At 39.4% G+C, this 27,618-nt stretch overlaps 1 protein-coding gene across 3 annotated transcripts in view; it reads right to left on the minus strand.

The window, feature by feature from the left end:
• Positions 1-307: 307 nt before the first annotated feature.
• CDC42 (cell division cycle 42) overlaps positions 308-27,618 on the minus strand; it is a 50,304-nt gene continuing 22,993 nt past the window's right edge. For 2 of the 3 annotated variants that reach the window (XM_077775484.1, XM_077775485.1), the window contains exons 2-6: positions 19,719-19,870; positions 17,327-17,399; positions 7,079-7,188; positions 6,757-6,954; positions 308-1,836 (exon numbers count right to left, since the gene is read on the minus strand). In XM_077775484.1, coding sequence (XP_077631610.1) covers positions 1,747-1,836; positions 6,757-6,954; positions 7,079-7,188; positions 17,327-17,399; positions 19,719-19,823 — 576 coding nt within the window. In that variant the 5' untranslated portion in view covers positions 19,824-19,870 and the 3' untranslated portion in view covers positions 308-1,746. Of the gene's footprint in view, positions 1,837-3,132; positions 3,318-6,756; positions 6,955-7,078; positions 7,189-17,326; positions 17,400-19,718; positions 19,871-27,618 lie in introns of those variants that run through there. The other variant, XM_077775486.1, reaches the window with a different exon arrangement.

A 27,618-nucleotide genomic window follows, 5' to 3' on the forward strand; every position in this document is an offset into this window, starting at 1 on the left:
GGCGTGCTGCCGTTCCCCCCCCGCCCCCCAACAACATGAGTGGTGGGCTTCCTGAGGGTCACCCTCACTAAGGACTGCCATGAACCCACTTGGTTTTAAGAGGAGTCTGCAGGCCACCTGCCAAACTCAGGGGAGAAGGCACCCACCTTGAAGGCCAGAAAGGAAATTTTTACATGGACATTAAAAGAAAATAAAACTTCAAAATCTCATCCCAAAATCCGTTAGAAATTGATGTTACTAAGAGTCAAGTTCCCATTCATAAGTATTTAAAAAGTGGCGGAGGGAAAAGAACAACCCCCAGGCTGGCTTGTGAAGGGTTTTTTGTTTGTTTAATACATCTGAAAAGAACGCATATACAAAGAATTGAGACATGTGAAAGCATTGGTTCAACACTAATGAATCTACAAGAATTAGGATTTGGGGAAGGTGGAGAAGATTACCTAAACATTTTTAAAAATTGGGAACTGCAACCAAAATAAGCGGATAAAATCCCTATTAACACTTATGGAGAGTCTTTATAAGACTCCATGATTTTTTTTTTTTTATTAAACTAGAGAGCCTTAACTAGCTACTCTAGGGTTCCTCATATGCAAAACAGAAATAAGGGGATCCCCCTGACTGGTCCCCATGTTGTTAAATGTTCTCCCCACCCCCACCCCCAGCCCCAGCTTCTTCATGAAGCAGGTCTCCATCCTCCCAGCCTCGGAGAGGATGCGCATCACTCCACAGACCTGTCTCCTAGCTCCACCCCCGCACCTCCTCGATCCACCGGGTCCCCAGCTGTGTGCTAGGGACACCATGTCATTCGCTATCAGGCTGGACATCTATGCTAAGCATATAAGACAATGACTGACAGGGAAAAAAAATGTTTTTTTAATTACGTACTCAATCCATTTGGTGTATTTCAAAAGGTGCAATACTTTTCTTCATTTATCAATGATAGAAGTTAGAAATTAACTTCAAAAAAAAAAAATCAGCAAATGGCAAACAGATTTCCTTGAAAGTCACAGTCACATATAGAGTGCGTCCTAGAAAAGAGGAGGGGCAAGACAGGCTCCACCCGCTTTCATGAGTTTCCGCAAGTACTAGACCTACTCAAGGGTGGAGAGAAAAGGCAACTTTCAAAAAGGAGTATGTTATTAAATGAGGCATTTACTATACTCCTTCCTAAGAGCACCAGGTGGGGGACAAGTATTCTAAACTAGATCTAGGAAGTGGAATGTGGAATCAATCCGTCCTCCTCCCCTTAAGGGCTGTCCAATGGTTACTGAATTTAAAAAACATGACTAAATAAAAACAAACCCCACACACACTTCCCCCCCCAAAAAAGGAAAAAAAAAGAAAAAAAAACTAGAACAAAACCAAAACCCTAAATGTCCCAGATTATTCTCCAGAGCGGATGGAGCCCTGGGAGCAGCTTCCACAACCCCAATTAGTCTGTTACAGAGTCATCCCAGGCATGCCTTGCTTTCAAACAAACAAACAACAAAAAAAAAAAAAATTTTTTTTTTTTTTTTGAAACAAAACAGAAACTAGTACTAACCACCTTTCTGACAATACACAATTACTCAAGTTAACGAGTACTGAGAGGGGGAAGGGGACTGTCTCACACGAGTGCATGTGGCTAGGTGCAGGGCATTTGTCATTATTGCAAAAACGAATTTTAATTTTTAATCTTTAGTTTGATTTAACATTGCTTTTAGTACGGTGCTGACCCCAGCTGTGCGGAAAGGGCTCTGGCGACGTTCATAGCAGCACACACCTGCGGGTCTTCTTCGGTTCTGGAGGCTCCAGGGCAGCCAATATTGCTTCGTCAAATACATTCTTTAGGCCTTTCTGGAAAGGGGTAGAAAGAAAAAAATGGGCAGTCTGATTTTCAGTATAATAAAGCCAAAGATCAAATGAAAAACTTTCAAAGCCCCAGGAGTTGGCAAAGAACGAAACGTTAAAGGCAACCCTGAATCTCAACACAAAATCATCCCACTTCACCAAGTTTTGTCCAGGCAGGACACTGGAAGGATCCAGCAATTCAGGAGCAGATATTCACGAATGAGACAGTGGTCCTCTGGGAAAGCTTTCTGCAGACCAATGTATGTCACAAGAAGCAAACAAGCCACATGTGTCATGTGCTCATTCAGTATGAGTTGTGTAGTATGCTGCTACAACATTTCACATAAAAACAAGTGAAGCAGCTCTGCATTCCAATGAAACAGCGGAGTATGGACCAGGACCGAGAGGGCCGGCAGTGGGCAGCGGCATCCTTGTTACATGGAAGGCACAGGCAAGGATGGAGAGCGCGGCTACCACGGCTGCATCAAAGACATTCACTCTGAACTCCCTGTATCCCCACCAATCAGACAGAGCCAGGGGGCTAAGGAAGTGAAATGTGGGCACCTGATACATATGTAAAACTAGAACCAGTCAGTGCAACAGGAATAAAGCTTCATCAGGCATTTATACAAACAATTGTATATTTTTAATTTCAAAATTTGAAGGTAACCACAATTGTATGTTTCCTTCACAACAATAAAATCAGAAGCAGGAAAATATAAAGGTGGCAGCTTTACATCTCAACATTAACAAACCTTAAGTCAACTGTTAAAATGGATGCTATTCTTAAAAGATAGTGTAACAAATGATTTCATAAAGCAATAGCAGATACATTAATACCTTTCCCACCCCAGACTGACAAATACTCCACTACAGCACAGACAGCCAAAGCAATAGCAACACAAAGTTTCACTGCACAAAGGAAAACCAGACAAGAATCCTCCCTTCCCCGTTACACTCTACTAGCAGGCCACCCTTTTTCCATAATGTTTGTCATGCAATTACAATTACAATTGATCATAAGAGTAAAATGATGTCTGTTATTTTCTCCATCTAGAACTAAGAAGTGTTAAAACTCTTCTTATTTTTTCCAAGAGAACATTCTTAATGCCAGACCACGTTCCCTTTTGCAACAGTAATCCAAACCAGAAAGCTCTAAGCATCAGGCAACTCAAGAAGCAGAAAGTTAAACAAGTCCAACTTGACTACTAATCACAAAAAATATTCTATAAGATATTGCATTCTTGATCAAAAACTAATACAGATGTTGCTCTTAGGTGGTGAGTAAAAAGACGCAGAGGCTTTCAAACAGGATGGTTTTATTCCTTTGTTTTTAAATGCTCTTTCTACAGTAGTGGGACAGGAAGCAGCAGCAAAGAGGGGAAGGAGAAAACAGTTTAGAATATACAGCACTTCCTTTTGGGTTGAGTTTCCGGAGGCTCGAGGGCAGCTAGGATAGCCTCATCAAACACATTCTTCAGACCTCTCTACAAGACAGAGGGGAGGAGAGAGAATAGCAGCCAGGTTAGAGGATTAGAAAGACTAGCAGATACAATAGCAGTCCGGATTAAATGGGCTGAATTCACAGAAGCAATGTGCCGTAAGAAAAATAACTGCCAGAAAGCTAGATCTGAGGCCCATTAACAGGGGAGTAGATAACTGAACAGAAACTTCTTACATAAAAAAGGTTAACTGAGCAAGAAAGCAATTTTTATGGAAATATTATAATGCTGACTTCTAAAACGATCACACTTTGAAATCTAAGCTTACAAGGCGTTATTGAAAATAATGCCAGGAGAGAAAAATGGATATGTAAACATAAGACAGGCGCACTGAGTAAGTAAGCCTTATAGAACTCCCCAGTGCTTCCAATGAGAAGAACGGCACACACATTCCAGAGCTAAATCTAATACAATTTCAGGCTTCTGTGAATTCAGCCCCTGAATAACTGAAGGACACAAACAGCAGACTAACAGGCATGCTACATGTTTCTAGATTCAGTGACATATCTGGATGGAATTAATCAGGATTTCAGGGTAAATCAGTTTCCCAGAACAATTACATTTCAGACATTTAGAAAGAGTGTTAATTGTTCAACAGTACCAACTGGGAGAAATCAGAAATTTAAAGAACAGACTCTAGAAACAGCATACACCTCAGTTATTCAGTAATGTTATTAGAGCAAGTAACCACCACCCAAGTCATAGGAAAACAAAGAATGGGTCCTAGAATGAATTTTAGCAAGCAGTCAGTCCAATGCTTTAAGATGTCCGCACGGATATCAGAGCATAAAGCATGGAGTGAAAACAAAGAATATTCTAAGATATACAGGGAATAAGATGCAGAAATACACTTACACCTCAGGCAGAACTCCAATGTGACAGTGTGACTCAGCAGCACTAGTTGGTACCTTGGGCCCAGCTCTATACACTCACCTAAACTCACCTAAATCTGAAGCCACAGATTTACCACCCAAAGAGGTTTCATCTGTTCTTTAAGTCAATTTGATCCCAAATAAAAATTTCTCCAAAGCCCAGAACACAGCTCCAGGAACAGGTGCCAGCCCCAGCCTACCCCAGGTGTCCCCACCCTTACCCCAGGCATCCTACAGGACCGGCACCCACACATTCCATGAGGTGCCAAAAAAATGAGAAATAACATTAAGTACTTAAAAAGAAGCAAAAAGGTTTAAAAGTGTTCTTCTATGTCTTTGACAAAGTAGAAATGGTAAACAAAAGTAAAGTTCCTATGAAACACTTTCTACAGGTCTCAGAGCAAACTTTAATGGTTACTTATATATAAAAGGAAAAGGGGAGGGTGGAAAGAGCAATGCATTTTATAAGGGAAAAAAGAGGAGGACAAGCATGAGAAACTGGGGCATCCCTTCCCAACAGGCAAATCCTTTCTTGCTTATTGACAAAGATCAACTAATTCCCTACAAAAGAAAACAAATTTTTGCTTTACCCACACTATTTGATTACATGAAGAGTTCAGTTTTAGGGGAACAAACAGAACTTGAAGTCTTCTAAGTTCTTATCTCCCAAACACAACCAGACACCCCATTTTCTATCTTCTCTTTTGACTTCTCCAAACTTCAAAATCTGGTAAGAAAAATGTAGTTGCTAAGACCTTTTCAAATTCCTACTGTCTGCAGAGTGACTATTATATAAACTTGTTCATAGTGTAAAAAATCTTAAATGGAAGCATCCAATTCTTTAAACTTTACCAGTGACCTAGAGCTGAGTCCATAGTGTCTATTTGCCTCCATTTCTCCCCAAAAGCAACCCATATTTAGAGCACAGGGGTATGCAAAGGATGCATATAGAGTCAGTTACAAACTGGCACACGTGTTCCACATGTATCCTTCCCCAACACACACACACACACACACACACACACACACACCACTCACACTTTTCTGATGATGGTATCAAAACACAGAAACATCAGGCATTTTTTTTTAATCTCAGTCAGCGTTGTTATGTGTGCAAGGATGTAAAATCTTCTGAACTTTAAAAACACCTACTTTTACAAAAGAACTAAACTGCCAACGAAAATTGGGTTTGGGAGGATGATTTTAGACCTTGAACTTATCCTGTGGAACATCCAGCTAAGTGTAACAATTTTATCTTTAAATATCCAACCTAGCACTGAACTGGAGATTATTAAATTACATCTCTCTAGGCCATCATATTAAACACCTAAGCACATGCATAATAAGCAATCATATAGGTCATTTGTCTTAGTTACAGATCATCAAAAATTCAACAGTGCTTTTTTAAAAACTTCAAAGTTCAATTACCTATAAAAGTAAGCATGATAAATATAAGTAGACTTAACGTAATTACAATAAACCTCTTCAGCCCTGCCCTATTTTAATTAGGTACATTTGCCCACTATTCAGACATCAGAGCATCAGTACCGCCAAGCTGTAAGAGTTCTATGCTATCTCAGGAACGTTTCCCTTCGCCTCCAGAACAGTACTCAGGGGAGACGGGTCAGACACACCCTGCAGGTAGAGGAGGTGAAAGTGCACGGGCCAGTCATACCTCTCACTCTAGATATTCTAGCACTGCCCCCTATCCTCAGAATGGATGCATCCCATCAAACTAGGAGAGTAGCTCCAATTAAATTATTCAGAAAAGGACAGAAGAGGGACAGAGAGGACCACATGAGGAAGGAATGTCTCTAAAAACTTGAGAACTAGAGCACCTGGGTGGCTCACTTGGTTAAGCATCTGGCTCCTGATCTCAGCTCAGGGTCATGATCTCACAGTTCACGGGATCAAGCCCCTCATCAGCTCTGCACTTGTGGCACACAGCCTGCTTAGGATTCTCCCTTCCTTCCTGCCCCCCCACCCCCCGTTCCTCACTTGTTCTTTATCTCTCTCTCTCTCAAAATCAATAAACTTAAAAAAACTGACTCCCTACAACACATGCTTAAGAAATAGCCAAGGCAGCCTTCTCTGACATGAAAGTCTCAATTATTATGATTCCCTACGTCAGTTAAATTACCCCAGAAACTGTAGCATCAATGGTCAGAATTGACAAGAAAAGATCAGATACATTTAGATAAAAAATTTAAGTGGGGGGGAGGGGAATCATTCACATACTCTCTTGTAAGTCTGTGCTAACCTGGAACCCTCCCATAAAACTGTTTTTTGTTTTTTTTAACACGATCTCTGACAATTACAAACGATTCAGTAAAATATGGGAGCTCACCAACATAAGAGTTTTACTGAGAGATTAATAATTTTCTCCATAAACACAGAACCTCTAGCAAAAGAATATATGCTGTGAAGCTGGTCCTAATGTTCCCGGGCAGCTTTCGCAAGCACTGCAGACTGCTGTCAAAAATAACCCCTAAATCCTAATGCTCGAAGAAACTGGCCAGCTGTACATAAACACGGGGTTGCACAGTCCTCACCTGTGTGAGTGCAGAACACTCCACGTACTTGACCGCCTTCAGGTCACGGGCCAGCTTTTCAGCAGTCTCTGGAGTGATAGGCTTCTGTTTGTTCTTGGCAAGTTTCTCAATCGTAGAGGGGTCATCTCGGAGATCAATTTGGGTCCCAACAAGCAAGAAAGGAGTCTTTGGACAGTGGTGAGTTATCTCAGGCACCCACTAGAGGAAAAGTATTTTAGAAAATACACCTGCATTAATCCACAAGACTGTAAAGCTTTTCACAACAACTCAACAGAAGTTCTGTGACCACCTTTTTCAGGGCAAGAATATCTGACCAACTCACCTTCTCCTTCACATTTTCAAATGAGGATGGAGAGACCACTGAAAAACAGACTAGAAATACATCTGTTTGTGGATAACTCAGCGGTCGTAATCTGTCATAATCCTCTTGCCCTGGAGGGAAAAATTGGAGAAGTCAGCAATTGAATCTTGGTGTCCTCATAACATCAAAATCACAAGTCAGTCAAAAGATTGAGCATGTGGCCAACAGTACACTGACCACTACTGAGAAAGCAACTTACTGATCTAATAAAATGTATGGCTTTTGTAAAATAATATTTGATAAACATTCTTACTCAGTTAATTCTATTTAATATTTAAGCCCTGAGAACAATGAATTCCTTATATGTTAGGTGTTTATTACCAATCTTTATTTTTCAATCTTAGTGTCCATTAGCAACCCAACAATAATGTAATAAAAACAATAAACTGTTGCTACAGAAATGGTTAAAATCAATCCTACTCAAATCTGGTTAAGAAATAATCACATTGAGGGGCGCCTGGGTGGCTTAGTCGGTTAAGCGTCCGACTTTCACTTGGGTCATGATCTCGCGGTTCGTGGGTTCGAGCCCCGCGTCGGGCTCTATGCTGACTGCCAGCTCAGAGCCTGGAGCCTGTTTCAGTCTGTGACTCCCTCTCTCTCTGACCCTCCCCTGCTCACGCTGTCTCTCTCTCTCTCCTAGAAATAAATAAAAAAACAAAAAAAAAAAAATTTAAAAAAAAAAAAAGAAATAATCACATTGAGGGGCATCTGGGTGGCTCAGTCGGTTAAGCGTCTGACTCTTGGTCTCAGCTCTGGGTGTGATCTCGTGTTTTGTGGGCTTAAGCCCTACATCATGCTCCACGCTAACAGTGTGGAGCCTGCTTGGGATTCTCTTTCTCCCTCTCTCTCTATGCCCATCCCCCCTCGTTCTTTTTCGCTCTTGAAGTGGATAAACTTAAAAACATTAAAAAAATTAATAAAGAACCACAGTGAAACCATCTAAGGAAACAAAAATCTCAGTGAAACTCAGCTGACAAAATCCAGCGTTCATCACGATTACCAAAGCATGCTCACAGGTTTAGTTAGCATGTGAGACCAGTATGTGAAACTGAGAATGCCCAGAAAAATAACTCAGCAAGAATCAGTGGATGCGAAATCTACATGAGAAAAATCCTGGTGAAAAAAAGAATATTTTTATGGTCCTAATGACTGCTGATAAACTGCAAGGGAAAAAAAGAGAACCATCTTGCGAAGAAACTGGACATCATCTGGAGTCATTCAAATTACTGACACCAGTGAGTAGCAGATGAACACTGTGTGCCCCTAGATTTATATCCTGAAAAAGACATGTCACTAATGTACCATTCCAACCAAAAGAGCATAATCTGAACCTAATCATGAGGAAACACAGACCAAACTCTAAAGAGGAACAATTTTATAATGGGAGGGAAGAGAGGGGGTGGGCCTATATTCTATAAAAATAATGTCATACAGGGTGCCTGGGTGGCTCAGTCAGTTAAATGTCCGACTTTGGCTCAGGTCATGATCTCAAGGTTCATGGGTTCGAGCCCCACATTGGGCTCTGTGCCGACAGCTAGCTCAGAGCCTGGAGCCTGTTTCAGATTCTGTGTCTCCCTCTCTCTCTGACCCTCCCCTGCTCACCCTCTCTCTCTCTCTCAGAAATAAATAATAAAAATAAAAATAATGTCATGAAAGACCAAAAAACAGCGGAAGAATGATCCAAATAAGAAACTAAAACAGCGGAAGAATGATCCAAATAAGAAACTAAAAAGACACGACAACTAAATGCAATACAAATCCTTTACTGAAAGCAAAAACACTGGACTCAGCTCAAGTAACAAAGCTGAAATATAGATGTTGGATTCAAGTACTGTATCAATGTTAAATTTCCAAAACCTGTTTACTGTTATACAAGAATGTCTCATTTCCTAGGAAGTACACACTTACTTATTCAAGACTAAATGGTTATGTGTATGCAACTTACTCTGAAATAGTTCAGGGAAAAACAATTCACGTGCATACTATATTGAAAGAGTAATAAAGCAAATAGGGCAAAAAGCTAATTGGTAAATCTGGTTAAAGGAGGCTCCTGGTACTATTCTTAAAACTGTTCTGTGGGCTTGAAAAATATTTTCAGATGAAAAGTTTTTTAAAATATCTATACACATTTGCAAATCTGTGAAGGGAGGAGAGGAGTTGCCAGACTGGACTTAATATTCCAATTTCAAAAATGAGCTACAGCAATCCTGTGGGGGTTTTTAAAAAAATTTTTTTTAATGTTTATGTATTTTTGAGAGAGAAAGAGACAGAGTGTGAGCTGGGGAGGGTCAGAGAGAGAGGGAGACACAGAATCAGAAGCAGGCTCCAGGCACAGAGCTGTTAGCACAGGGGTACATGGGGCTCGAACCCTCAAGCCATGAGATCATGACCTGAGCTGAAGTTGAACACTTAACTAAGTGAGCCACAGGCACCCAAGCAATCCTGGGCTTTAAAAGAATAATTAAGGGGCGCCTGGGTGGCTTAGTCGGTTAAGCGTCCGACTTTCGCTTAGGTCATGATCTCGCGGTTCGTGGGTTCGAGCCCCGCGTCGGGCTCTGTGCTGACTGCCAGCTCAGAGCCTGGAGCCTGTTTCAGTCTGTGACTCCCTCTCTCTCTGACCCTCCCCTGCTCACGCTGTCTCTCTCTCCCTCTCTCTCCTAGAAATAAAACATTTAAAAAAAAAAAAAAAGAATAATTAAGTACTTAGTGGCCAATGAACTTAAAAATGGTTAAAATGATAAATTCTATATTATGTATATTTTACCACAATAAAAAATTTTTAAGGGTGGGAGGAAGTTAAATATTTTGTATGCCAGTGAAAAGTTGTTTTTTGGGGGTTTTTTTTGCCGGCATTAAGAGAGAATACAAGAAATTAGGGTAGCTAAAACATGATAATTAAAGATATTATTGCTATTGCCACTTTAGTAAGCAATACATCATGAGCAGACAATAAAGGTATCTTGAGGACAATATAGAGATTAAATGAAACTTAAAAAGGGAAATAAGAGGAGGTTACAAATTAAATCACCATCAGCACGTCTAATATTTACTGAATACTTACTCTAACAACATGCTAGGGTCAGAGGCAAAGACTTTAAAGGTATGCACTTAGAAGTGTAACTTTCACTTTTTAAATTATAGTGTATAATGTACAATTACAGACATGGAAGAGCTTTAAAAAGAAAAGAACGGGCTTAAAGAAAACAAAAGCAGGGATGCCTGGGTGGTTCAAGCCCCGCATCAGGTTCTGTGCTGACAGCTCAGAGCCTGGAGCCTGTTTCAGATTCTGTGTCTCCCTCTCTCTCTTCCCCTCCCTCACTCATGCTCTGTCTCTCTCTGTCTCAAAATTAAATAAAGCCAAAAAAAATTTTTTTAGAAAAAAAATACAGAAAAGAAACAAAACAAAAAAGGAAAGAATGAACGCAGCAAACTCTAATTCTATCTAAAGTGACTGAGCTTTAACCCTGGCTGGCGCTTTGACATATCGCGTATCAAAGCTCCAATAAAACAACAAAACAAAAAATAAATTTAAAAAATAAGTAGAAACAATTAGCCAAGCCTTGTTTAAAAAAAAAAAAGTACATCTATTCGCTATTCACACACCTTTTCTTAGCTCTATTCCCTATTTAAATGGAATGAATATATTTTTAAAAAATTAGGCCTGGAATAGACTAAAAAGGCTTCATTTTTAGTCATTCAGTCACTGAAATCAATCCATGTAAGGTCGGATCCAAAAAAAAAAAAAGTGCACCTGGGTGGCTCAGTCAGTTAAGCATATGACTCTTGATTTCACCTCAGGTCATGATCCCACAGTTTTGTGAGATGAAGCCCTACATCGGGCTCTGTGCTGACAGTGGAGAACCTGCCGGGTATTTTCTCTCTCCCTCTCTCTCTGCCCCTCCCCTGCTCATGCAGACACACACTCTCTCTCCCTCTCTCTCAAAATAAATAAACATTTAAAAAAAAATAGATCCAAGTCTATATTCCTGAGCACCAATAAGAACATCTACATGAATGTCCAATGTGCTACACTGCTACATGCAGTGTAGCACATTGGACATTACATGCAATGAAGCCTCTACTCAGATGGATTGGTGCCAATATATCCGTTCTTTTTGAATACTGGGTCCAAAGCAGTGTTGGTCAGTCCACTTATTTGTGATAAACAAGGTGTCAAAGCTCTAAATCTATCCTTTCCCCAAGAGAAAAAAAAATCAGAAATGAAACTGTCCAATAAACAAAAAGTAGGCTACCTTACCTCTACTTGTGCCACAAGTGCTACATTTAAGGAAACCCAATGAATAGGATCCCTTAAAATGAGCAAGATCCTTCACTATCTAAGCATCATTTATCCAGCTAAAATGTATCCTGTATCTTCAGTATGTCACAAATAGCTATACTGCACTCCATAGAGACAATGTTATCACTTAGCATCCTTTAAGATACACAACATGATCCAGAAAATTTCATTCTTGGGGCGCCTCGGTGGCTCAGTCAGTTGAGCATCCAACTTTGGCTCAGGTCATGAACTTGGGGTTCATGAGTTCAAGCCCTGCATCGGGCTCTGTGCTGACAGCTCAGAGCCTGGAGCCTGCTTTGGCTTCTGTGTCTCCCTCTCCTCAGTTCCTCTCTCGCTGTCTCTCTCTCTCTCTCAAAAATAAAGATTTTAACATTTTAAAAAAGAAAAGAAAAGCTCACTCTTTGTGTAAGTCAAGATTTGACCACAAATCGTGTAAGTTATCCCTACTCTAACAGCACACCAGTTCATGCTTAACTTCCAACACTTGCCAAAAAGCAGGGATACATCTCACATGGATTGCTGATCTTTCTCATATTAAAAATTTCAACTCAAGAGGAATTAACTCAGTTTGCACTGAAGATTCGGACCCATATGAAAAGTCTGAAAGAATCTCATGGTATGAAAAATAAGAATTTACTGCCAAAAGCAACATTTTTAGAGAATTCCAGCAGGACACTAAAAACATAAGAAGAAAGTAAATTAAACATTTCACAGTATTTACCACTACAGATTCAAACCTAAACATTTTTTTCTACAACTGATTATTCAAAATTTAATGGCATTTAGTGATCCTGCCTCATCTGTGACATGGGGCCCATTCCTAAATAATTTCATAACATCTGATGAAAAACAAGAAAAAAATATGAAAATAAATGGGGACACCCTGGAACCTGAGATTCCTACCATTTATGTATGTCATCTGCAAAAGTCTAGACTTTTGCATGTTAACAAAGAATTTACTAAAAACTCAAATCTTAGTCAAAACGCCCCTCTGGAAGAGTCCATAATGGTACTAAACTAGAGAGACACTAAGAAGTCTATACATATCTCTGTGGAGAGCATGGTCATTCCACTAATATAACTGATCAGTAAGTTCAGAAAGCTGCCAGATACCAGAAAATGCCTTAACGAAAGAAAGAAGTTTATTTATTTATATATATATCTTTTAAGTTTATTTGTTTACAAAACAAATATTGTTTATTCTGAGAGAGAAGGCGTACACATGGGAGGGGCAAAGAGAGAGAGGGAGAGAGAGAATCCCAAGCAGGCTCCCCACTGTGCGGGCAGAGCCTGATGCAGGGCTCAAACTCATGAACCGTGAGATCATGACCTGAGCAGAAATCAAGAGTCAGACACTTAACTGACTGAGCCACCCAGGTGCCCCAGAAAGAAATTTATTTAAAAACAAAACAAAACAAAAAGAATCAGCTAAACCAGATCAAACTACTCTGACTTGTTCTGAATATTATTCATCTGCTAACCAAAGAGAGAAATACTAGCTCTGCACCAAACATATCCAAGTCACTGTGCTGGGTTTTTTTAATATACAAAGTGTATGAATCATAAATATATAACTGAGTTTATACGTATATGTATACACTTTTTAAAACTGATTATCATTCAGTCTTCACAGAACCTCTAAGAGGGAACTACTTTAAACATTTTACATTTCGAGGTAATTAAGATCCATAGTCAAGTAACTTGCCAGCTATCTAGCTAACTGCTCTATCCAGTGCCAAAGTCCAAGCTTTCTCTTTTTCATTACCATGGTAATGTTTGAAATGACTGAGTGATTATGATTACAATGATTAACATTCAAAAGTGAAGAGATCTCTGAAAACTGAACCTAAGAAAACAATTAAGAGTATATAAAAATAAAAAAATAAAAAAAAAAAGAGTATATAAAAATAAGATAAATGGGGATGGGGGAAACAACATAAAATTTAGTGTAAAGATAAACAAATCCAACTGACAAGGAATTCCAGATAACATAAGCACACTAAAGAGGGGCAGGGCACAAATCCAAGTAACCTCTGAACAGAAAACTCTGTCTACTATTAGAACAAGAAAAAAAGAACTACAAGCAAATCGTGAACACTTGTTTTTCACAGTGGTGAGGTACAGAGCAAGTCAAACCATTTTAAGTGTAGTTTAGGACTGAAGATGAGTAAATATACTGAACTCCTTTCTAGGAACCAAGCTTTGGACTACAGAAGGAAAGGAGAGGAAAACAGGGAACTGGTGAAGGCCAAGAGGACTCCTAGAGTCAGTCTGAACTGGGGGTGACACCAAAACCTCATTATCCAAATGAAATTCGCTGTTGTTTTCTTCCCCAGGGGATGAATGACTCTCAGGACAAGACCCTGCATCGTGTCACAGCTGTGTGCGCTGTCTCCTCTCTGGCCAGACCTCCGCAGAACAAACACACTTACGCTCAGGCTTTGCAACCACTGTTGGAAAAACTGGTTCTGGCAAAAATTGTCAGTGGTTATTAAATCTAGAGAGAGGCTCTTTAACAAGACCAGAATATTCACATAGTTTTAAAGTATTTTCTCACAAATTACCAGTTACAAAAAGAAAAATTCTAAACACATGGTAGAAAAACTGGGCACCTTAACCAAATGATCAAAATTACTTTTTACCAAAAAAGTCATACTTTAGGATAGACACAACAATACTAACTTGGCATTCCAATCAAAAATGCTTATTCCAAATCTACTCATAAGGAAATGGGCAAACTCAAACTGAGAAACATAAAAGAACTGGTCTGTGTCCTTAAAAATGCCAATGGCGTGCAGGGCAAAGATTCCACACTAAGTGATACTAAAGAGAGTAACCACTAGATGCAATGTATGCTCCTAGATCAGAACATGCTGTAAGGCCACTATTAGACACTGACTGTAGATTAAATTTTTAAATGTTACCTATAATGTTAAATCTCCTGAATTTGTCAAGTACACCATAAGAGAATATCCTTGCTCTTAAGAAACACATATACTGAAGCATTAAAAATCAAAAGGGCACGATGCATGCAACCTACTCTCAAATGGCTTAGAAATAAAAACAAGGGGCACCTAGGTGGCTGAGTGGCTGAGTTGGTTAAGCATCCAACTTCACTCAGTCATGATCTCACGGTTCATGAGTTTAATTTCCATGTCAGGCTCCGTGCTGAAAGCTCAGAGACAGAGCCTGCTTCAGATTCTGTGTCTCCCTCTCTCTCTGCTCCTCTCCCCTGCTTGTGCTGTTTTTTTCTCTCTCTCTCAAAAATAAACATTAAAAAAAAAAAGATGTAAAAACATTATTCATATAGAAGGAGAGAAAGTCACAAATCATTAAGAACTGGTGAATCTGGTAAAGGTGTTTTTTCTACAAGCAACTTTTCTGTAAGTCTGAAACTGAATGAGGATAAAAAGAATGTGTCAAAATATAAAAATGTTTGACCAGGAAAAGGTCTTAATATAAAATACTGCAAATGGACCCCAAACATAACAAAGAAACTAAACTGTGGTGTGATCTGCCACACAACAGACCACTGTGTCACCATGAGGACTATGACATACAAGTACAGCATTGAGAGATGTCACCATACTGTGTAAGTGAAAAAGGAAGGTACAGAGAGGGAGAAAAAACAATAGTATCCCTTCTCCCTATGTATAAATACAATGACTATATAAGAGCTCTGTTTAGGACATACACTAAAACTCTACACAGATGCTTTTTCATTTTCTCCTTTTGTCTGTCTACACTTTTATTATTTTTCCTATAATAAGTAAAACCCACATCTTTGTAATAAAGAGTAAATGCTAAATGCTGACACAGAAAGGAAATTACAGTGGGTTAAGGATTATACAACATAGGAAGAAGCATATGACAAACACGTTAAGTAAAAAAAAGCTAAATATAGAACAAAATAAACAACAGTACAACATGTTGAGAGACAGAAATAAAAGCCATGAGACAGAGAGGGAGAGAACACTGCCTCTGATCTTTTATTTATTTTTTTAATTTCTAGGAGAGAGAGACAGCGTGAGCAGGGGAGGGTCAGAGAGAGAGGGAGTCACAGACTCTGAAACAGGCTCCAGGCTGGCAGTCAGCAAAGAGCCCGATGCGGGGCTCGAACCCACGAACCACGAGATCATGACCTAAGTGAAAGTCGGACGCTTAACCGACTAAGCCACCCAGGCGCCCCTGATCTTTTTTTTAAACTAGGCTCTATACCCAACCTAAGGCTTGAACTCACAACCCCGAGATCAAGAGTTGCATGCTCCACCAACAGAGACACCCAGTCTTCCCCTATCTCTGACCTTAAATGGTATTAAATATACCTGTAAGAGCTGCACCCAGTACCTCCCAAGCCCCTTATAGTTCACCCATTAGCTGTTTAGAGACTCTGTATTAGAACTAAGGCTCTCCCTTGTCACTTTTTGTTTCCCACTTAAGACAGTTGTAGCCAAAGGTGAGACAGAAATGTTGTAAAAAGAATTCAGAACAAAATGACAAAAAGTCAGCAGATTAAATGCAATCAAACAGTTAAAGGAAGTAAAAGGGCATCTCATGAGGATGAAGCTTTAGAAGTAAGAAAACTAAGCTAGTGGCATGACTAGAACCAGGGACAACAGGGACTCTAAGATTAAGGCCTCTGCAGAAAGATACAAGTCTCCTCTGAAGTGTGCCAAAGACAAAGACTCCTCCCCTCTCTCTCTCTGCCCCTCCCCTGCTTGGGCACGCACTCACTCTCTCTCAAAAATAAATAAACAAAACCTTAAAAAAAAAAAAAAAGTGAAGCACTTAGAATTCCTAAATACAAAAAGGTTACATTTCTGAAATTTTCTTTTGGCTAATTAAGCTGATAATAACAGACTACAGAGAGAGAAGTCAGAAATTACAATGTGTAACCACTGTTCAAACAAATAGGAAACAGGGTGGCTCAGTCAGTTAGGCATCCAACTCTTGATTTGGCTCAGGTCATGATCTTACAGTTCGTGAGATCGAGCCCCACATCTGGCTCTAAGATGAGCATGGAGCCTGCTTGGGATTGATTCTCTCTCTTTCTCCCTCTCCCTCTCCCCCCCCCCACCCCATCCTGCTTCTGCTCTCTCTCAAAATAAATAAATAAACTTTAAAATATAAATAAACGGGCACCTGGGTAGTTCAGTCGATTAAGCATTCGACTTTGGCTCAGGTCATGATCTCACGGTTCGTGGGTTTGAGCCCCACGTCGGGCTCTGTGCTGACAGCTAGCTCAGAGACTGAAGCCTGTTTCAGACTCTCTGTCTCCCTCCCTCTCTGACCCTCCCCTGCTCACGCTCTCTATCTCAGAAAGAAATAAAATATTGAAAAAAAGAAATAAAATATAAACATTAAAAAATAAATGCAAAACATTTTAAAAATAAAGTAAAAATAATAATTAAAAAGAGAAGAAATAACACTGAGGAATTGGGTATACTTAAGACAGAAAGCAATTTATTCCTTTAATTTAAAAAGTTGACCACAAACATCAATATTGTGAGCTAGATATTGGCTCATCTTCAAAGTATTTTCAGATATAGTAAACAATAACAAGCTATCTAAGAAGCTATCTTATCTGTATGTTATACAGACACAAATCCTAAATAGGCCTTCAAATTTCACAGACTGATAATACAGCTTGCCTAATGTACTCTGCTCTTGCCCTACTTTATTTCCTTCCACACCATCCACCCAGGGAACTCCAAACTCCTATTCGCCATTCCAGGTCTGGAACTGTCCCTTAAATCAAGCATCAACCATCACAATATTCAATCCTGCTAACTATTAACAAAATGCAAGTGGTTTGCTAATACGCTAGTTTCCCAAAATGTCCACAAAAAAAGACAACCAGCAGCTATTAACAGTTATAGACCACAACATAAAAGACATCAAGTTTTCACCTGCAGTATCAAAAAGTCCAAGAGTATATGGCTCTCCACCAATCATAACTGTGACTGCATAGTTGTCAAAAACCTAAAAACATAAAAATACAACATTGTTAGTATGCAAGGGGATGGTCAAAATGGGATAGGACAATTCTTAAGTAAAGGCAGTATTTCCTTCCTGAGACTTAATCCTCTCTTAGTCTGTATGATTCTTAGGTAACCAACCTTGCCAACCAAACACCTGCATAAACCTAATGGTTCCTGGAGAAAGTGACAGGATATATTCTGGGATGTTTGCTCTACCCCAGTAGCCTGGATTAAAAGCCACAGAAAGGCTACAGGTGTCATAAAAACAGAGTCCTCTAGCTATACAAAATGATCCTGTTCAATCTGCAATTTTTGAGACAGTAAGTTTATAGCTTACCTTAATGTTCAATCTGATTTCTGAGAAATTCTTACAGACTATTTCATTTTAATCTAGAATTTAAATATCCTAGATCCATGATAATCTTTCTCCTTTCAGGGTTCACGACAAGAAGGGTGTTGTTGTAAATAAGCCCATTAGAGAGGAAATAAAAGTTCCCTCAAGGTCAAGGAAAGTGTCCAAGAAAGGACTAGCAGATTATTTGTTGAGATTTCATGAATAAAATTTATGTTACTGTGTACAAACCACATGACCTGAGGGATCTTCTGTGACTAGACGATTTATTTGCAAATAGACTGTACAACCCATGACAAACTCCATATATACTAACACTGGTTGTACTAAATTATTTGTGAAAATGGGAGGTAATGGTAATAAATGGAAAAAGACCCAACACTAATTCATGGATTCCTCTGAATTGACAAATAAAAATCTTTCCAATTAGGATGTTACAATTTCAGATCAGCCCTTTTTTCCTAATTCTTAACTTTCCAGTTCATGTTTTAATGGATTGTTGAAATGTAAAAGAGTGGAAAGCAAGGGCATAGGGGAGGTGGTAGTTAAAGGAAAGTTGGTTCGTGATAACAAGAACTAGGAAATATAATGTATGTTGGTTAAGTTCTCAAACGACACAGGTCATTTGTCTAAGTCATACCTGACTCTCTTCCAGAGATCCAGAAACACATATATGAAACACCCACAAGGCCCTCTTAAATGGAACACCTCATGGCTACAGTCATAACACAGACTCAGAAACCATACTTACAAGAAAATAACTTTAACGGAAACTGAAACAACAAAATTGTGATAGCTGCCCTCATTCTGAAACAAGATTTGTATGTCTCTGAAAGTCCCCTAAAAGTCTCTCTCAATCTCAGAACTTCTTTTACTTACCATGTCCCCAAATGGGCCAACCCCAAAGTACGAATTTTTGTATTTAATTATACCTTCAACTTCTCCCCGCCCAAGAAACCTAACCTTCTTTTTTCCTACAGCGTTGGCCTACCTCAATCATTGTACCTACCTTGGGACATTACAGACTGTCAATTCTAATTAAACATAATTACCAAAACTTTAACCTATATTCACCCTCTTAACAATGCTCATGTCTCTCAAGATTAACCTGAAGTATTCAGACATTTTCTTCCCTTTTACTTCCAAACAAATCCCATATTAATCATACATAGGTTCTTCATAACCCCTAAAACAGCTCACTTAATAGAGGTGGTCACTGCCAAGCCAGGCCAACCCTAGCTCACCCCCACCACTGAAGGAAAATCTGTGTTTAACGTAATTACACCACTGTGCTGGGTCACCCAACCTGGGATAAACACTGGATCCCCAAAACACGTTCTTTCACAAGTATTACCCTAACTCTTCTCTCTCACTTCATTATCTTTATTATTCCCATTTTCCCTCTACTGTTCTAAGGAGCTCATAAAAAACATTTGTGGAAGAGGATCTCCAAAGGCTTCTGTTAGTGTCCTCACAACAAAAACAGTTCTCTGCCCTTAAATACCAGTTTGCAGCTCCATCACTGCTAAGACAACAGCTCTGTGAGATTCCCCTCTATCCCTAAGGAGAGTAAGTGAAGATGCATACTACTTTCTCTGAAGGTACAAGACCCCAAAAAGCATCCCAGAAGACCTCCAAGCACTGATTACTCATCAGCCAAGTTATCCAAAAAAGTCACTCCATTCCAAGACATAGAGAGTTCTTCCCCAAACTGAGCCCACCACTCTTTAGAATCTTGTCTATTGGAGTTTTGCCACCCAGCACTTCTTGCATACCCTTATGTCACCCTTTCACACTTCTCAATAATTTTTCAGCTATTAATTCTAAAGTGTATATAATTTACCCATCAGATGATCTTTAAAAACAGAACACAAAGGCAGACAACAGAAAAATCTGAGTATACACACAGTTTTCAAAAGATATCAAATAGAATGTATTTCACCAACAGACGGAAGCCTTTATACTTACAGTCGGTACATACTCCGATGGAAATTTGTTTGTTGTGTAGGATATCAGGAGACATGTTTTACCAACGGCACCATCGCCCACAACAACACACTTAATTGTCTGCATTGCTGAAACAGTTTTGTATCCACTTTAAATATTTCAAGTTCAATGACCTATAAAAAGATGAAAAATATGTTTTCATTTGTAGTTGTGTATTTTTTTTCTTGAACTAGCAACAGGTTCACTCATTCAGAGCAAGAACAGAACCCACACCCCAACTACTATGGATGAAAGTGCCTAAAAAAAGAAATAGTGACTAGCTCAAAGTCACAATAACAAGAGTCAATTTTCTAAGTCTCTGACCCCTAAGTTTTCAATTATATAAGTGGGGTTTTTTAAGTCTAAAGCAGTGTAGGGGCGCCTGGGTGGCTCAGCTGGTTAAGTGTCCAACTTCGGCTCAGGTCATGATCTCATGGTCTGTGGGTTCGAGCCCCGCATCAGGCTCTGTGCTGACAGCTCAGAGCCTGGAGCCTGTTTCAGATTCTGTGTCTCCCTCTCTCTATGCCCCTCCCCAGCTCGTCCTCTCTCTCTGTCTCAAAAATAAAGAAACGTTAAAAAAAAAGTTTTTTAATAACAATTTTAAAAAAGTAATGTAAAAAGTAATATATTTATTTCTATAATGAAAGAGAAGAGGCTATTTCATAATGAATCCCAAGTAGAGTGTGCCAACAACTATGACTATATGAAATTGTTCCTTCTTCAGTTGTATGTGCACACACATGCACACACATGTGTGCATAAACATCTGTGCGTACTAGACTGCAATACAAAAATCACTGCTTTAAAGAATAGTCTGTTTATCCAACTTTAGAGCTATAACCAACAAGCTACAGAGCCTCACCACCAACCCCTTGTAAAAGAAGAGCAAAATGAGGAATTGAACAAAGATCAGGGTGATCCCTCGTCTCAGCAGGCATTTTAACACCAGGTCGCCCAGTTATTAATTCAATATCCATGACATGAAGAGGCCAAAACCTACACTTTTATAATGAAGAGTCCGACCACTCTAAAGAATACTGACTTATAAACAGATATAATTACTTTAGCTTCTTTTACTGTAGTCCTCCTTTCTAAGAAGCTATCGATTACAAAAGCACCAATGGTTTATTATATTTCATCAATTCCAAGATGCTTGTTTTCACATTTAAACATCTCTAAAATCAGAACGTTGTCTTTACTGGAAGTTTCTTACAACAATTACCAGTCATTTTTCCCCACACATTTTGACATCTAAGAAATTAGGATAAATGGCATCTTAGAATCAATGAAAACTTCTAAGTCTTTCCGGGAGAATTAAAAAAAACTTTATACCCTATATACCTGCATTTTAAGATAAAGTTATATTTCAATTATAACCCTGAAGGGGATGCAATTTCTTGTTGGCTAGAGCTTCCATCTTACTGAACAGAAAAGTATCAGAACCATCTGACTCTGGGTTGGATGCCATGCCTATGTAGTACCCATCACAGCAGCCATCACAACTCTTAATCATAATGAGTTATAAATGCCTGTTAACATCTCTGTATACAAGGAGTAACTTACAGGAAATATACACTCTCCCATTCCTCATCAAAATCATCCTGATTATATTTTCTTTATTTAACCTCCTTTTATCTTGTTCCTTCTCTTTTCCCTATAATAAACTAAAGAAGCAGTCATACTAGTACAGCATTACTAGTTAAAGGTCTTAATCCCTAAACTAAATCAAAGTTATTTATCAAAATAATCAAGCACATGGAGTACTAATTACAGATAATTACTCCTACTAAAGAATGCCTTTTACATAATAACAAAGCAGAGGAAACAGAAACAGCTATCTTCTTATGGTTTCTGAATCCACCTCTGAAAAAAAGAATAATGTTCTGCTAAAAAAAACCAAGGTCATCTGTAGAATTTCTTTTCAACTGACAGTGAAGAAAAGAAAGGTAACCAGAGAGTTCTGATCACTCTACAGACTATTTTCCATGTGCCCACAAATATATTTCCAGTTCAGTTCTTATACCTTCTATCTCTCCTGACCATTATTACTAGGTAGGTTTTTTTTTAGAACGAGAGTGTGTATATACATGCATGTATAAGCAGGGGGAAGGACAGAAAGAGAGGGAGACAAGAGAATCCCATGCAGGCTCCATGCTCAATGAGGAGCTGTATTCCACGACCTGAGCCAAAATCAGATGCTCAACCACTGGGACACCTGGGTGTCCCTAGGTGATTTTTTTTGTAATGTAGAGTTTAATTATAAACACTGGGGAGAAAGTAATGTTCGACCTGTGTGGCAGAGACTTCCAGTGGTCTGCCAATTCTTCCTTTCTTCTTTAGTAATAGAATTCTTACTTAAGCACTTAATAAAGACTACATTTCCTCAATTCCTTTGCAGCTCCAAGTGGCCACTCTGATCAATGGGAGTAGAAATGATGGATGCAACTTTCAAGACTAGTCCTAATAGCAAGGGGCACAGTCTCCCTGTTCCAGCCTGGAGGCTAGAATGCAGACATGATAATGAGAGCTGAAGCTGCCACAATGAACCACAAGACACAACTTGGATGTTAAGGAAGAGTAACATAATAGGAAGGGTCAGCCCTGGATTGCCAAGAAAGGAAGAAACTTCTCTTTCATTAAGTTCCTGGTATTTTGAATTTCTCTGTGACAGCAGCAGAACTGATATCCTAATTACTATATTTCACAGACTCTAAGAAGCCAATGAATTTTAAATACATCCTAAATTTAGAGGTATTAAATGTGCGAGAAAATGTCTCAGAATCACTCACTTATAGTAATATCTGGATTTATCAAAGAACTTTACAGTAAAGCCAACCCACTTTTGAGACTTGGTCTAAAAACATCTAAGAAAAGTGCTCCTTCTAAATTTTAATTGTAGTTGAAATCAAATTAATTGTCATCCTAAATATGAAGCTCATCTTCATTCAATACCTGGTATTCACTTTTAAGACTTAAAACCCATACTAACAAGCAATTACAAAATCAACAGGCCATTTAAGCTTGAAACTTCTAGTAGAAGTTTCTTGACATTTTCATTAAGATTCCCTAGGGAGGGGCTCCTGGGTGGCGCCATTGGTTGAGCATCATTATCTTGTGGTTTCTGAGTTTGAGCCCCACCATCGGGCTCGCTGGTGTCAACGCAGAGCCAGCTTTGACTGTCTCCCTCTGTCTCCCTCTCTCTCTGCCCCTCCCCCACTTGTGTGCGCACACTCTCTTGCAAAAATAAACACACAAACATCTATACATACATATATTTCCCAGGAAATAGGAAGAAAGTGAGAAGTTGTTCCCATGATTAGAGCCATGAATTTTTAAAAAATTTTAAGTATATGTATATTTTGAGAGAGAGAGACAGAGCACACAAGCGAGTGAGGGGAAGAGAAAGAGAATGCCAAGCAAGGTCCACACTGTCAACATGGGAGCTTAAACTCAAGGAGCCATAAGATCATGACCTAACCTGAAACCAAGAGTCTGATGCTTAACCGACTAAGCCACCCAGGTGCCCCTAAATGACAAATTTTCTGAGGGTGATCGTTAAGATTTTCCGATGGAAGGTAATCAATTCGTACAACAGAGATGTGCTCTGCACAGAGTTTGGCTAGATCATTAAACAAGCAGTACTATTTTGAGAACTTTTAGAAATGTGCATCTTTTCCTGTCCCAGCAGGAGAAACAGCCAAGCCAATTGGGACCTTCTTGTGCGTCCTGCCTAAAAAGCTAGAAGGAATATCCAAAATCCATAAACTTTACACATAAATAAAAATAATTTTCTTAACTTTGAAGTCAAGAAAAGTGTGGGTTTTAATCTCTGCTCATGGGGCACCTGGGTGGCTCAGTCAGTTAAGTGTCCAACTTCGGTTCAGGTCATGATTTCACAGTTCATAGGTTCAAGCTCCACATCAGGCTCTGTGCTGACAGCTAGCTCAGAACCTGGAGCCTGCTTCAGATTCTGTGTCTCCCTCTCTCTCTGACCCTCCCCTGCTCACACTGTCGCTGTCGCTGTCTGTCTGTCTGTCTCTCTCTCAGAAATAAATAAAAAACATTAAAAAAAAAATTTCTGCTCAGCACTTACTAGTGACCTGAGCAAGGTTCTTAATCTCTTTTGACTCAATGTTCTCATTTGTAAAACAGAATATGTCAACACCTTGCAGTTGTTATAAAGATTAAATAACATAAAAGGACCTCACGGTTCACAGCACATACTCAATATATATGAGTTCATCTACCAAGTGTGCTGGTTAAATCAATCCTACTTCATACCTATTTTCATCCAGTGGGTCAAAACTTACACTGTACTTTCTTCTCTCTTTAGTGATTACCTAATGAAAACTTTTCACACTTTGCACACAGCAGGTACACCAAAAACAGGTTAAAATCAACTGAATATATGTGCTACTTAGCCAATGACACACACAAAAATTAAAAAAGAAACCCATCCAAATATTTCTTGTTCACCTGAAGACTAATGCATTACTTTTCTGTATTTCCTGTATCTTATTTTTATATTTTACAAAGTGGTTACTAAAAAACAAGTTCTCTAACAGGTATTAACAAAATTATTTAGGTATAAGACTAGACCTGATCACTACTGTGAAATGCCGAATTAAATGGGTTTTTTTGTATGTTTGTTTAGTTCGCAAATCATCACTGCATACATGTTTGAATTTAGCCTCTAAATCAGCAATCCCAAAATAATCAGACCACCGGAATTACCTGGAAGGGGTTAACAATTCAGATTCCCGGACCCTCACCTCACATCTAATAACTCGGAACTCAACACTCCCTATGTAATTCTAATGTACAATGAAGTTTGAGAACTACTATCTTATATGATAGCAAGACAAGGAATACCAGTAATATAAGAATCTAAGCTAAGATAAACATTACTGGCATTTTAGGTCACCTAAAAGTGAATTTCTTAAAGTAGGACTGGGCACCTAGGTGGCTCAGTCAGTTAAGTATCTGACTTTGGTTCAGGTCTGATCATGATCTTGTGGGTTTTGAGTTCCAGCCCCACACTGGGCTCTGTACTGACCTCTCAGAGCCTGGCGCCTGCTTCGGATTATGTGTCTCCCTCTCTTTCCTCCCATCCCCCACTCGCACTTTGTCTCCCTCTCAAAAATAAATAAACACTTAAAAAATTTTAAGTAGAATCAAAATTACCAACATGAATTAGCTGTATCAAACAGGGATTTTACATGTTTAGCAATAAAAAAACTCACATTAGATACTAAAAGATCATGAACCAAGATATTTCAGGAGGTGCTTCAACTAATGCTTCAACCTAAAAGTCTTCTCAAATAATAGTGACAGGAGCAAGCACTTACATGTAGCACTTACTATGTGCTATATACTGTTCTAAACACATTACACATTTTTGTACATTTCATCCTCCCAACAACCCTATGAGATATGTACTTTATTATCCCCATTGAGCAGGTAAGAAAAGCGAGGCTCAGTAAAGTAGGCCAAGATTTCTCAGCCAGTAAATGGTAGAACATATCCAAACAGTATGACTGCCAAGTCCCTGCGCTAAAACACTACCTCTCCTGAGAAATGACCCTGTTTCAATTAAAAACAAACATGATCACTGCAAATGGAGTGGCAAGTATACACCTATGACAGCTGCCAACACTGGGAAGAGGAAGGGAGAGGAGGAACCAAGAAACAGGAATTCAGTTCACTTCCTGTTTCTTTACCCTACAGACAACTACTGAATTTTATTGGGGAGAAGGGAAGAAGAATCAGTAAGACGGAGTTTGCTCTTCCCCTTTCTATATACACGTAAGTCTTCTATTTCTTAGGCTTTTTTTTTTTTAATTTTTTTTTTTTATGTTTTTATTTATTTCTAGGAGAGAGAGAGAGAGACAGCGTGAGCAGGGGAGGGTCAGAGAGAGGGAGTCACAGACTGAAACAGGCTCCAGGCTCTGAGCTGGCAGTCAGCACAGAGCCCGACGTGGGGCTCGAACCCACGAACCGCGAGATCATGACCTAAGCGAAAGTCGGACGCTTAACCAACTAAGCCACCCAGGCGCCCCTATTTCTTAGGCTTTTTGACCTAAGCTCAGCAATCTGTAGGAAACTGGTTATGGGTCCCCTGTTAACTACCACTTCGGCTACGTGACCATAGGCAGGTTATTTAACTTCTCTGCGGCTATTTTCCCTTACCTAAAAATGAAAATAATTTTAAGTCCTTCTTCACAGGGTACATTGACTGAATAAGATAATACATGTAAAGAATTTAGAATAGCGCCTGGCACACAGTAAATGCTTACTAAATGTTAACTACTACTCTTGAATGAGTAAAGGCACTTTTTAAAAATTTTAAGTGTTTTATTTATTTTTGAGAGAGAGACAGAGACAACATGAGCAGGGGAGGGTCAGAGAGAGAGGAAGACACAGAATCTGAAGACAGGTTCCAGGTTCTGAGCTAGCTGTCAGCACAGAGCCTGATGCGGGGCTCGAACCCACAAACTGTGAGATCATGACCTGAGCCAAAGTCAGACGCTTAGCCAACTGAGCCACCCAGGCACCCCAAGGCACTTTTAAATCATTATAAATTTTAAAACAGCAACCATTCCAACCTGCTTAGAAAGAAGCATATAAATTTTTTTATTTCCAAAGTAATTACACTACTCATTGTTCTTACTACAAATGCAGTCAGATTTAGAGCTATAACTACAAAAGTGGTCATCTCAATGAGTAAAACTGCAATTTAATTAAGACTATTCTACAGAGCATTTGACATGTATTACTAATACTTTGATATATTAAAATGTCAGGGGGGCACTTAGGTGGCTCAGTTGGTTAAGTGTCCAACTTCGACTCAGATCATGATCTCACCAATTCGTGGGTTCAAGCCCTGCGTGAGACTCTGTCCTGACAGCTCAGAGATTGGAGCCTGCTTTGGATTCTGTGTCTCCCTCTTTCTCTCTCTGCCTCACCCTGCTCGAGTTCTGTCTCTCTCTCCCTCAAAAGTGAAAAAACATTTAAAAAAATTCTTAATATAATAATAATTACAAAATATAATGTCAGCAGATAACCCAGAGACAGGAAGGGAGCAAGCAACCAGGGAAAAGACTTTGGCTTTGCAATACATACAACACTAGCTTCAATGACTAGAAATAACTAGGCCAGACAATGTCTGTATATCCTGTTAGTCTCCTTTTTAAAAGTATCAAATCACTACAGCAGCAAAGAGGCTACGTAGTACCAACTACTGTTTTGCTATCCAGAGTGGCCAGAAAAGTTATTTTACATCCTAAACACTCTCCCTCTTTAATACTGAAGTTCAATCCTATCCCCACTTAAAACTGGGGCTGGGTTGGGGCACCTGAGTGGTTCAGTTGGTTAAGCATCCGACTTCGGCTCAGGTCATGATCTCACGGTCCGTGGGTTCGAGACCCACGTCAGGCTCTGTGCTGACTGATCAGAGCCTGGAGCCTGCTTCGGATTCTGCATCTCCCTCTCTCTCTCTGCCTCTCCCCTGTTCGTGTTCTGTCTCTCTCGCAAAAATGAATAAACATTAAAAATAAAAATAAAAAAAACCTGGGGCTGGGCAACTTAAACCATAAAAGTGATTCTGCTAGGGGTGCCTGGTTGGCTCAGCTGATTAAGCGTCCAGCTTCATTCAGCTCAGGTCATGATCTCATGGTTCATGGGTTCAAGCCCTTCATTGGACTCTGTGCTGACATGACAGCTCAGAGCCTGAAGCCTCCTTCAGATTCTGTGTTTCCCTCTCTCTCTGCCCCTCCCCCACTCATGCTCTGTCTCCGTCTCTCAAAAATGAGTAAACGTTAAAATTTAAGTGATTCTGCCAATCATAAGAAAAATAAATTGTGAAATAAGGTGAATCTTCTAC

Source organism: Crocuta crocuta, unplaced genomic scaffold, assembly GCF_008692635.1.
Source record: "Crocuta crocuta isolate KB4526 unplaced genomic scaffold, BGI_CrCroc_1.0 scaffold127, whole genome shotgun sequence".
In the NCBI taxonomy this organism is placed as follows: Eukaryota; Metazoa; Chordata; class Mammalia; order Carnivora; family Hyaenidae; genus Crocuta; species Crocuta crocuta.